Here is a 12,328-nt window from a genome sequence, read left to right as displayed (position 1 = left end):
GCTCGTCTTGGTTTACTAATGCTTAGTGTTGAGCGCACTTAAATCGACGGACTTTTGTGTATTCACTTGTGCCCCGTCATCTCTTCTCAGGCGCATCAGCCATTCCAAGCTATCTCGTAATCGATCTCGCTCGTCTTGGTTTACTAATGCTTAGTGTTGAGCGCACTTAAATCGACGGACTTTTGTGTATTCACTTGTGCCCCGTCGTCGATGAAGAAGATCAAAAGAAAGGTTCATGAGATTTACCAAACTTTGGCAGTTGATTTCTCCGTGTGGTAACGTATATTCGAAGGACGAGCGCTCACTCTCAGCAACATAAATTCAAGCAAAAAACTATTCGGTTTTCTCCGTTTACATCATAAAAGGTGAAAGAAACAAAAAAATAGAAAGGGAAAGAAGTGTTGCTGCCCAGGATCGAACTGGAGACCTTTAGTGTGTAAGACTAACGTGATAACCACTACACCACAGCAACTGTCTTTGCCGTTTTTTCCTCAGAAAACAGATTTACCAATTAAATGATCGTATACGATTTGGCAACTTTTTTTTCTAAAACCAGTCACTTGTGAGATTTAAAATAATTAGCCAATGGAAAATATTTTCATTATAAAAAATAATTTATATGTATTTACCTTTCATTTAATTCTGTAAACGATGCAAGCGATCACTTTTAAGAAAATGTTTTTTTTTTCACATTATTTATTTTGCGCGATGCAAATGGTGCAACGAACATGACATAAACCAATTCGATCAATATCTTTACGGTCCGGATAATTTGGATTCTAGACTCTTTTCGTAAAGTTTTATTTGGCCAAAGCTCTCTTGTAACGAGGTTAGTTGAACTTTAGTTTAATGCCAAGAGGGGTTAGGGGGTACCACTAGGGCTGGTAATTTGATGTATGTGGCGAAAACACCAACACCCCCAAACGACCAAACCATGTGCGTCGGTTCTTAAATTCGTTCCATGTCTTAGACCGATGAAGTAGGGCTTCTCACCCACCTAACTCCCGAGCCCAAAGCTCGGAGCGTTTTAGAGAGATATTCGCCACTATTCGATGGGAGAATTACCGAAAAAAGTCCTAAATTTACTACGAATTGTGCCAACTCAATTATAATTTTTTTTTTTGTCAATTGAGTCATAGACCTTTCCAGCCAATTCAGTATATCCGATCAATTTTTGGTGCGAAACCACCGACGTGGATACCGACCGTGCCATGTAATGCCAAGAGGGGTTAGGGGGTACCACTAGTTTTGTAATTTGATGTATGTGGCGAAAATACCGACACCCCCAAACGAGCAAACCATGTGCGTCGGTTCTCAAATTCGTTCCATGTCTTAGACCGATGAATTAGGGCTTGTCACCCACCTAACTTCCAAGCCCAAAGCTCGGAGTGTTTTAGAGAGAAATATTCACCACTATTCGATGAGAGAATTACCGAAAAAGTCCTAAATTTACTGTAAATTGTGCCAATTTAGTCATAATTTTTTTTAATGTCAATTCAATCCTAAATATTTTACATCAATTCGGTCTATCCGATCAATTTTTGCCCCGAAACCACCGATGTGGTTGCTGGCCGTGCCATGTAGGCACAATCGATCTTGACGTGGATATTTTAAAATAATATTTCAATAATATTGAGTTTGTATGAATTTTTTTCTTCTTTTCTCTTCTTTTTTTCCCCTGCAGCCGGTGAGGGTCGACGGTCGTCCCTCATCGACGCCCTCACCAAATACTTTTACCATACAACTAAATCGATTGAGCACGTGACTAATACATCGACACGATTTCGGATTACATATGCCGTGGATTGGTTTAGTGATAATTGCAAGCAAACATTGGAATGGATTCATCGTGCCGCAAACATGTTCGGCTCCACGCCTTGCCAAATTCAAGCAATTCCATGTTGTTCGGACCGCTCACCCGAACTTCACGTGCTCGAGATTTCGCCAAACCTAGGCGGGGCTATCTTACCACAAGTGTAAAAAACAAATGTCGCCATGCTAATATTATGAATTTCCATTAATTTAATCACATTTCAGTCATAATTTTCATCGACGCGCTTGCGACATGTAGGTAATTACACGAAAAAGGAAAATTTCACTTTTTTCTTTTTAATGTTTTACCGTCATTTTCCAAGTTGTTGTGCTAAAGAAAAGAAACTTATGTAGCAAATCCAAAGTGGCGCCTATGGAATATGTGGAAACAGTGCAAAAGCAAAAGAAGCGCATCGAATGGCCGGCGAATACGTACTAAAGGCATTGAATTAGTGGATTCTTTCCTTTCGCACCGGACAACTCACTTGCTAACACCACCACCCATTCGGCACGCTCCATTAGGAAGTTTTAAACTTATTATATTTATGTCAATTCAGTATTAAATCTTTTATTTTTGTCCACTGAATTCTAAACCTTTTCACATTTTTGCTAATTGAGTTCATCCGGTCAATTTCGGTTAAAAACCGTTGACGTGGCATAACCGGCACCGACATGGATAATTTGTAACAATTTTTTATACTTTTTTTTTAAAATTATTTGTTTTATTTTTCTTTCTTTCTTCCTTTCCTCTTTACTTTTTCTTCACTATGACCCACGAAGGTCGGCGGTTGCCGAGTCCTTGCCAACCACCGGGCGAGGGTTGCGACGCCCTCGCCGGCCGCGGACGACGGTCGGGCACCCACACCCCGCGCCGACCGACGTGGTTTTGGCATCCCTCGTCGGCCGGCCACAGTAAAGAAAAAGTAATGAAGAAAATAAAGAAATAAATTAAAAATCAATAAAGAATCAAGATACTATGAAAATTATCTATATCAACGCTGCCCGTGGCACGTTGGACAATCAACGCCCATTTTAGGAATTTTCAGCTTAAATTGATCGGATGGACTCAATTGATAAAACAAAATGTGAAAACGTTTAGGACTTAATTGATAAAATTAAAAAGTTTAGAACTGAATCGATAAAAATACAATATTCTTAAGCTTTTACGGAGACAAAAAATCTCCAAACGGGGTTGGAAGTGAAGATGAGGTTTTGAGGCCATCCAGCGATGCAAGGTTCGGAGAGCAACGCCCACCTCCACCTCCACCTCCACCTCCGAGGCGTGAACTGTCCACGTGTCGTGAGTTCTGGACAGGAATCGAAGAATCTTCCCCGGAAGGAAATGCCCCGTCGTCTTCGTCTCCTCTCCTCTCCTCAGGTACATTTTGAGTAGTTGCCCGAGATGGGACAGCTCCGTGTGCGCGAGAGCGCGATTCGCTTTACTTTGCCCTGAAATTTTCCTCCCTTTAGTGTTAAGATGGCGACCGTTCATGCTTTGAATGATCGAGCGAGCGAGCGAGCGAGTGTGTGTGTGTGGGGGGGGTGGGGGGGGTGGGGTGGCCAAATTGTGTGATTTTTTTCGGATTCTATGTTGGATTGGGAGCAATTTCATTAGTTTAGATGAATAGGGTTAGGAATACGATCAACCGTCACGATTAGTAGAGAGACTTCTTGGGCGATTTATTAGGTTTAGCTAACTTTAATCTACTCGGGTTGTCATTAGGGTTTGGAGAGATCGCGACTTCAAGAGAAGGGAGTGTTGACAAAGTTCGGAGTTAGTTGTTATCCAAAATCGTACCGTGCAAATGATTCATTTTTGGTTCAGCTTTGGGCCATTAAAGCCTCTTAGAGAAATGCTAGGGTGTTTGGCAAGACTTTTCAAAGAGCATTGGGAAAGGCTGGAAGTTCCAATGCTATTTCCTACCAATATTTTCGGAATGCCGAAAGTCTCATTAATGAAAACTAGCTAGTTGCTTGTATTCTCCGCAAAACCACACCAAAAATCCAATTTTTTTACACCTTTGGAAAAGTAAAACCCTAGATATTGTTCATCTTCTTGAGCGAGGACAGTTGGAGAGGGCGGATCCGGCAAGCAAAGGGCCGGCAGTGCCAGATTCGGCAAGTGAGGGCCGATGGCGCTAAATCTAGCTTGTCGGCGGCCCGAGCCCTTTGCTGATCGGTGAAGGGTTTTGATAATTTATATATAAAAAAAAGAAAAGAAATGTGCAACCAAAAGCCCTTTGCATTTGTTTTTTTGGTTTTTGTTTTGCCAAATACTACTTAATCCAAAGTTGCATTTTATAGGTTTTTTTACCAAATGCCGGTTGCATTTCTCCAAAGCCATTTAGTTAAAGGCATTTTGCATTTGTTCAAAACCCATTTCCAAAGTTGAACCAAACACACTGGAACTTGTACATTCGCTTCGATTGCTTTGCTTCTTTCTTTTTTTCACCATTTCACGCGTATTTTAACTTCTCAAGTGCCCTCCGAAGAATTGCGTAATGACAGCTAGTCGGAAACGTTCTTTTTCCCCTCCTTATTCGCCTCTAATGTCGTCGATGAATGGCCAATAACCCAAGATTTTCTCGAATCGTGCCTTCTCTTATCCCTCTTCGCTTTTCTTTCGACAAAGAAATGAGAATCCGGAACCGAGCCGGCGAGCGAGCGACGGGCTTTCTTGAGCGGCGCGAGTCGAACGAGACAATCGAATATAGCTTTCACAACCCGTCTCGACGAGTAGCACAACGCCTAATCGGGCTACAGCTCACTTTGGAGGTCATACGCAACCGTGCCCCACAATGCTTGCTCACCAACATTTGCCAATACGTGCACTTAACAAACACCAAGTCATGGAGTGAGTGAGCGACAGACTGTTGTGCGCGTGCTAAGGGAGTTTTTAAGCTCGATTAGCCACCCACCTCTCTCTCTCTCTCTCTCTCTCCCGCTGGCCAACTAAGGCTAGTTGTACAGCGACGCAAGCGTAGACAAGAGCATTATCGATCGGTTGGAATAGACAAATTGGTTGGAGATGATGAGGAGGAGGAGGAGGAATAGACCCATATGGGTAGGCAATAACGGATTGCGGGTCCAACTTGTGCGGCTTCCCCTCTATCCACATAGGCTCGTCGTATCGCTAGGGTCCCCGTGTATATGGATGACTAGGTGTAATTGGGACGATTAGGCGTAATCCGATAAAAGGGCGAGCGACGATCGGACGATCAGGCGTGAATTCGGAGCTCCGGCCACATGTAATAAGTAGGCACCATCCAGGCGCAACGGTGCAGTTACGCGATGCTTGATTGATGCGACGACGCGATATTAAAGAAGGGATTACAAGAAAAGCAACCGATTGGAGCAAATTCGAGAGGAAACAAGAAAGATAGGGAGGAGAAAACCGGGGTGGGTGAGCGGATACGGCAAGGGCGGCGACCAACCTAGGCTTTTCTGCTTAGGCTAAGCCCATATCTCCTCCCCCTCTCGTCATTAATGGGAATAGACCGTGAAAGAAACCTAATCCACCGCTTTTGGCTGTGGTTCTGCTTCCGCCAAACCCTAGGCTGGCAAATCTTGCCAATTCCATCTCTCTCTCTCTCTATCTCTCTCTACTCACTCACTCCCACTTAAAGAAAAGGAATAAGGGAAAAGGGTAAAGAAAGATGCGACCCAATCACTCAACCTTTTCGTGAATCAATGGCAACCATGAACCCTAAACCACTCTCACCTTTTACTCCATCAATGGCGATGCTTGCGGATGTAGATATGAGAACCGTTGACCGTACATGATTGGATCGAGTGACCAAAAATTGAAAATTTATTAGTTCATCGTGACAGACGAGGGGAATTATAATAAAGGGTATGTGAAAAAGTATGAATATGGTTTGGGTTTAACAATTAATTGACATGTGCACCCCACTTCTTTTCAGTAGTGGCAATCCACCAAGGCGGGTGACGCCAGTATGATCGGCTGTTGACTTGTGGCGAATTGGAACTTTGAGGTCTCGCGGCGGCGGTGTGCTTGCTGATGGTGGTGATCATCCTCCGGAGGTGCCGGTAGGTTCAAATCCAAAGAGAGCACGTTGCGCGGCTTCTCGCTGCCGGCGATGGCTGCTGCTGCCACTGGCAACTCGGTTAAACCAGTAGCTTCGGCACTTGTGGTCGTGGCCGACGGAGCGGATCTGTGCCGCCTCATGTGGCCGCCCAAGGCCTGACCGGACGTGAACTCGGACCCGCATATGTTGCACTCGTGGATCTTGGGCTTGTTCGCTTGATGGAGCCCCTTGTGGCTGGCCACGTGGATGGAGAGGGGCGGGCTGATTTTACCCAACTGCCCCTCGCCTTCGTCTTCATTCACGTCCGAGCCCACGACCCCCGCGCACGGCTTGATTTTCTGATCGTGATCGGCGATGGACCTGGGCTTCTTGTGGCTGGCTCGGTGCCCTCCCAGCGCTTGAAACGACGGGAACACGCGGCTGCAAGTCTTGCACTCGTAGACATAGAAACCGGCCCTCGCGGTGGCCGCGGCCGCGGCGCCGCCCCCGACGGCGGCAGTGGCAACCACCTCGGAGAATTTCTTGCCGCTGAAGACCCCCACCTTGCCGCCATCGTGGTCGCAACCAATCCGGCTCGGACGGCCATCACCTTGCGCCAAGAGGATAAGGCAATTCGCCATGTCCTCCTCTTCTTCCTCGGCGCTCGAGTAGACGACGTTATCGCCGGAAGACGACGGGGACAAAGCCGAGCCGTTATCCCCCCCTCCTCCTCCTTCGCCTCCACCGCCGCCGCTCGAGGAGCAAGAGGTCATAGCGCCACACGGGGAGGCCGGCCGCTGGCGCTTCGTGCGCTTACCCTTGGCGATCTGCGAGTGATGATCATGGCCAGCGCCCAAGAACTCCTCTGGGTACTCAAGATCCATGGCGACCTCCTGAAACACCGCCAACGCCAAACACCTTCGGGTATAAAGAAAAGATGGATCGAGCGATCGTAGGAAAGCGAGGAAAGAAGATGAACGAGAGCTCCGTCAATGTATGGAGTGAAAGTGTGCGTACCCACACACACATATTTATATAGTGACGAGTGAGCGAACTTGAGTGGTGTGTATGTATCGCAGAAGGTAGTGGCGGTCAAAGGCCGTCCCGTGAACGATTACCATGTTTTCCATCAACCGCGATTAATCCGAACGGGGCAGGAGAAAAAAGATCGGCCATTCATAGGGGGTGGGGGAGAACGGACGCGCTTCTCCGCGCGCGTGAAGGTCAGCCATCCGCCAACACGTGGCGCGCCCTGGCTGTCCCTCGAGCGAGTGTGTGCCTCTCTCGTCCCACTTCCAGTTCGTTTCCAACTGTTCACGTAATTTCATATTCCGCCGAACAAATACCTGAAAATTAGCTGCTTAGCAAAGAGAGAGAGCCTGTAAAAACTCCAAATTCGCTGCACGTGTCGAGCTATTATCGTACAAATTTGATTATCATTTAGGTGCGGGCACATTATACTTGGAAGTTTTTGTGAATCCCTCTCTCCCTTTCTCCAACTTCAAATCCAGTCTTAACGATAAACGCGATGCGATCAATCACGTCGAGCCGAAAAAAAGAAGACCAAAATGGGAGTTCGGCTCAGGGTTACCAGGGCGGTAGCGTTTAAACTGGATCGAACCGAGTAAATCACAAGTGCGAACACACCGCATTAAGAGTATTGGGGGACGTCCTAAGCAAAAGGTTGGTGTGAGAATTACGTGAGGAGCCCGCTTCGTATTTGTCCTAATTCTCAACCAGCATTCGGTGCCCAACGCCCAAAAAAAAAAAAAAAAAACGTGGGGTCACGATGAGTAAACGCAACCCTTTTAAAGCGAAGGGCACCGTATTCCACGATGAAAGCATGCAAAAGAGTTACCACCCTACACGCACCAATTTGAATTTTGGATGGCTTTCAAGCAAAGCATAAACAATTAAGCACGGGGTGTGGCTTTAATTTGCGAGGAATTACACGGAAAATATTTCCGATTTTCGCTAATGTACCCTCCGTTTGTTTCACCGAAAAAAAAATTCAAGATAAAGAAAGATATCTTTTTCATGGGAATTATCTAATTTAGTTTTCATTTGTTTACCACTTTAGGGAAAACGATTTCCTTCTCTGCCGAAGGGAAAGCCCGTTTCCGGTCCATGGAAAACGCTTTCTGCCATCCAAATACCGAAAAGTCGAAAAAACAAAATCCTTCGAAAACCAGCTTGCCTTCAAACAGACGGGCCCTCAATCGTGAATATTCGCACGAAATTTCAATGCAGCCCTCTCGACCGAATTTTGCCGTACATGATCTGAAAAGTATATTAAAAAAAAAATCAACGAAATTAGCGGAGAAAAGTCGGAAGAAATTAAATGGAGATGCTTTGTTGGGGGAAGGGGGCAAGGAACTTCCTCCTTCATGTGCTCCCACGACCCACCTCGTCCCTAGTATAATGCATGTTATCCGTATACAACCACTAACCTCTCGTTCAATATCTCTTCCCATTATTCCAATTCATACGCCAATGATTCGACTTGCATTATTTTGCTCCGATGCGTTGACAACGCAAGCGATTCTGTTCGCCCACCATCTTCGTTTTACGCCACCTCCCCCTCCGACCCTCCGGAGAAGCCCTAATGACACTAGATTAGAGGGTCGGATCTTCCTCCAACTTCTACTCATCGCGATTAGGACCCGTTGATCGGGATTGGTTGTTCCTAATCCGCGTTTTAAAGAAAATAAAAGAAAAAAGTACAAGGTACCGTCTATTTTTTCAAGCACGGGGTTGTTTTTGTCACGCGAGAAAAAAATAATCAGTTCTTGTGTGGATCCTGTTACGTCGAGAACTCGATGAGCCGATCACCTTGCATTGCACGTCGTCTTGCTGATACATCGTGCGGGCGAGAGCTACTTTGCGTATTGCTTGGCGTGAAATGGATAACATATTTTCGATTTCTCTCTTTTGTCGAATCTTGCTCGGAACCAATTTGTTAACTTTTAGAATTTGAAGCCTACTCGTTGAATCTGAAGCCTACCCCGCATACTCTAGAACTTAGAACCAGATCGAGTCCCATCTGTCCGGTTTTTCGATTTTCAATTCTACCGTGAAGTCGTGCTTATCCCAGAAAATTACATGCGTGTGTATGTTTCTTTACATCAAGAGCCAAAATGGAAGTAGACTTATCAGGAGTGATGATAGCGTGCGTACGTGGTACATTTAGGGAGCGAGTGATTGAGACTGGACGGTCTGAAAGCGGCCACGTCATTATTTCTCCTCTAATTTATTGGGGCCTCCGCCTCTTAAAAAGATGGAAGAGCTTTGATTAGGCGGGCGGGGGGGTTGAGCGAGAGCGTAGCGCAACAGAAATTTGGCAGCTTACCTAAAATCGTATCGGAAGAGGCATTAAATGGACAAACCGGTGATAGGATCGGGTCGAAAATGTTCCGATCCAAATTAACATTCACCCACTCGATTCATTTTCATGCAATACATTTCAAACGATTCATGCACATATCCCGATCCGACTCATATTGATGAAACAATTTCGAGATACAATCTAATTTGGGAAAACTCGTACCAAAACTAAAGTGAGAGCACGGATTTATGATCCGTTTACTGGTTATAACTAATTCATATCGACCCAACCCGTCAAGATATGAGATGAATTGATCCATTATATGACCGGTCTACCTCGCCGCACGATCGGAGGAAGACGAATAACGACCCGCGATTCGATGTATTTCTCTTGCATTTAGGTCCTCCCCGCCCCCCCACGTATTTGCTATGTACGTGCTCTGTCTATCAATCCGATCCCGACCGGGACTCCGGTGCGCCCCGAGGTCGATCGTCGTGTCTATTTTGCATGGTCGGCAACTAAAACTCCATTCGACATATGGAACAATTTGGGGCAAAAAAACAGAGGCGGATCTCCATTCCGTTCCGGACATCGGAAAATTCGAGGACGGCGACAAAAGTAACGACACCGCACGTCGTGCCGTCCCGTCCCCCCACACCCAAAAAGGAAAAAAATAAAAAAAAAACAAAATCGATAATTCGCAAAAAAAAAAAAAAATTGGTGGGGGGCTATTTTAATTACTCTTTATTGGAGAATATACACCGAAACCGAAAGTGGAGAAGAATCATGTCCTTATTCTCTTCGGTTCTATCGACAACATCACTTTATGCAGATGATAATTGTTGATAAGTACCTGGCACAAAAAAACACTCATAAATATTAAGGAAGAGTGCATTAGAATACCTAAAAATTGTCATGAAAGTAGGACCCGATCGAGCTTTCGTGACAAATTTTAGGACTTCGTTGCACTCTTTTGAAAGTTTTAGGATTCGAATGCAATTTTTTGTCACAGGTTTTAGGATTTAGTTATACTTTTGTAATAGGTTGTAGGGCACGCGCCGAGCGTTGAGAGTGGGGGTTTCGTAAACCGCACTGTCAGTTGGAACTTTACACTCATTCCCACTCCCACTTCCCCACACTCGGTTCACACGTCACTGGGAAGAAGCAGCTTCTCAGCCACTCACGTAACCAGCCATGTTAGTTGCAACCGAGTCCCATCCCATCCTCCATATATAACCGAAAATAATTAAATAAAAATAGATAGATAAATAAATAAATAAAATACAGCAAAAATCCCTTTTTTTCCCCCTTTTTTTTCTTTCATTTTTTGTTCTCTTCTGACATAAATGGTCCTTGAATTTTAGCTCAATATATAATTTAGTCCACGAACTTTTAGTTTATTTAATGTAGTTTTTAAATTTTAATTCAATTTACAATGTAATCCGTGAATTTTTAGTACATGTTTAACGTGGTCCAGGAGCTAGACGAAAAAATGTTCGATGTTGTCCTCGTATAATTCAAGATCATGGACAATACCGAACATTTTCACAGAGTTCGGAGGCCGAATTGAACATGTATCAAAAGTTCAGAGACTATATTCAATGAATTAAAAGTTTATGGATCACATTACACGTTAAGCTAAAGATTAGAGACCAGATTGAATATTAAAAAAAAAAAATCCAAACTCCACTTTGCACTCTGGGCCAAAATTTAAGAACCATCCATGTTTTTTTTTTTTTTTTTTGTCTGTACTCTTTCCCCCACTTTTTCCTTGGCTGTCAGTGAACAGAATCACAATCCGAAGAACCCTCTCTCTGTCTCTCTCTGTCTCTCTCTCTCTCGCCGCCTCTATTTTTACTTGGTTGTCAGGGAGCTAACTGTCTCTTTTTGAAAGATATAAAAATTTCGATACACTTGGAGGAGAAAATTGAAATAATTATGGAGTGAAAAGAAATATCTAACAATCATCCCACTAGTTCGTGGCAGTTGTGCTATCCATTTGCTGATCAGGACAACTCGTACCACCAAAAGCAAAAATTTCCTTTTTCATTTTTTTTCTCTCTCTCTCTTCTCTTTTTCCCCTCCGGCCTTTCATGTTCAGCAGTTGAAGGCCGGTTTTTTGGGGACCCAATTGGAAGAAATTGAAACTTTACGTGCCCAAAAAAAAAAAAAAAAACTTTTGGGAAATTTGACTTTGGGAGAAATCATGGTAAAAAAACATGGGGAGGGGTGTCGAGCCAATGGTCACAAGTCTCGCGTGCCGAGTGATGGACGCACAACACTGGGAAGTGCAAGAAAAGCGGCCAAGTTGCTCCACAAAAAGGGGAAAGCCATTTCTAGTGCGCGTACATGTGGACACGACGAGTTTCGGCGCGTCCGTAGAGATTAATCTGAGTCGAAAGTTCGAATGCCGTGTGTTGCCGCGGAAAAATTGAATGCAGGACAATCGAGAGATTTGGAACGTACTCGGATTCTTATTTTACGCGTCGTTCTTAAAAGAGATTGACCCTCAAAGAGAGAGACCGGAAGTGTTTTCTCATAGCAGCGCTCGAGCATCGAGCATGAGACCCCGTCAATATGCGATAGGTATTTGTAAATGGTTTAATCTCTTGTATGTTCGTGACATCCTTATGGAAATATATCATGGCTCCATTGTTGCTCATTGTGTTAGGAAATGCTTCCCCGACAAGACTGTAAGGGGCCGATAATCTCAACCGTAGATCCGCACACCATCATCGCGTTTTTTGCGTAAAGTATCTATTGATCGGGAGATCGTGTGGTCAAAAATAACCGACCAAGATTGTTAGACTGTCATCATGCTACCGGCTTCCCACTGTGTTGCTTGGATTATTCTCAATTGCATGTGTTAGAAAGGAATTCTGCATCTTGGGCGTTCTCCCCGCTTAGTCTTTCCTCTCTCGCCTTTGCCTTAGACTTTACGCAAAAGCTATCCCTCAATCTTTTTTTAATGCTCGTTGGCAATACGCAAAGACAAGACACTCTCGCTACCGGTTGGACCTTTTCTCAGGAAATCCTTTCCTTGATTGTCCGAAATCCACCATCTCACTGACTCGAACGGCTCATACCTCACCCCGAAAGAGACACCCAAATGACAATACAAAAAAACCACACAATGCGACTAATCTTAATTGAAAGCAAGTTA

At 44.5% G+C, this 12,328-nt stretch overlaps 1 protein-coding gene and 1 non-coding gene across 3 annotated transcripts; both read right to left on the bottom strand.

Annotated features, from left to right (window-relative positions):
* Nucleotides 1–399: 399 nt before the first annotated feature.
* Nucleotides 400–472, bottom strand: TRNAV-UAC. Its single transcript has one exon. It is a non-coding gene; the product is annotated as a tRNA-Val (tRNA).
* A 5,252-nt stretch (nucleotides 473–5,724) lies between these two features.
* On the bottom strand, nucleotides 5,725–6,782 carry LOC115734413 (zinc finger protein ZAT5). Of its 2 annotated transcripts, XM_030665182.2 has the most exons (2): nucleotides 6,623–6,782; nucleotides 5,725–6,583 (listed from the first exon to the last, which is right to left on the bottom strand). In XM_030665182.2, exons 1-2 carry the CDS (start codon nucleotides 6,722–6,724, stop codon nucleotides 5,732–5,734), a joined length of 954 nt encoding a protein of 317 aa, XP_030521042.1. In that variant the 5' UTR covers nucleotides 6,725–6,782; the 3' UTR covers nucleotides 5,725–5,731. The 2 variants fall into 2 exon arrangements, with proteins under 2 accessions (XP_030521042.1, XP_030521040.1); XM_030665180.2 differs by having other exon boundaries at nucleotides 5,725–6,782.
* Between the last annotated feature and the right edge of the window lie 5,546 nt (nucleotides 6,783–12,328).

This window comes from Rhodamnia argentea, chromosome 6 (genome assembly GCF_020921035.1).
Source record: "Rhodamnia argentea isolate NSW1041297 chromosome 6, ASM2092103v1, whole genome shotgun sequence".
NCBI lineage: Eukaryota > Viridiplantae > Streptophyta > Magnoliopsida > Myrtales > Myrtaceae > Rhodamnia > Rhodamnia argentea.
This window is presented reverse-complemented; position numbering and strand designations above follow the sequence as displayed.

Excerpts from the sequence above, each read along its gene's own strand:
- LOC115734413 (XM_030665180.2), bottom strand. The coding sequence starts at position 6,724 with ATGGATCTTGAGTACCCAGAGGAGTTCTTGGGCGCTGGCCATGATCAT.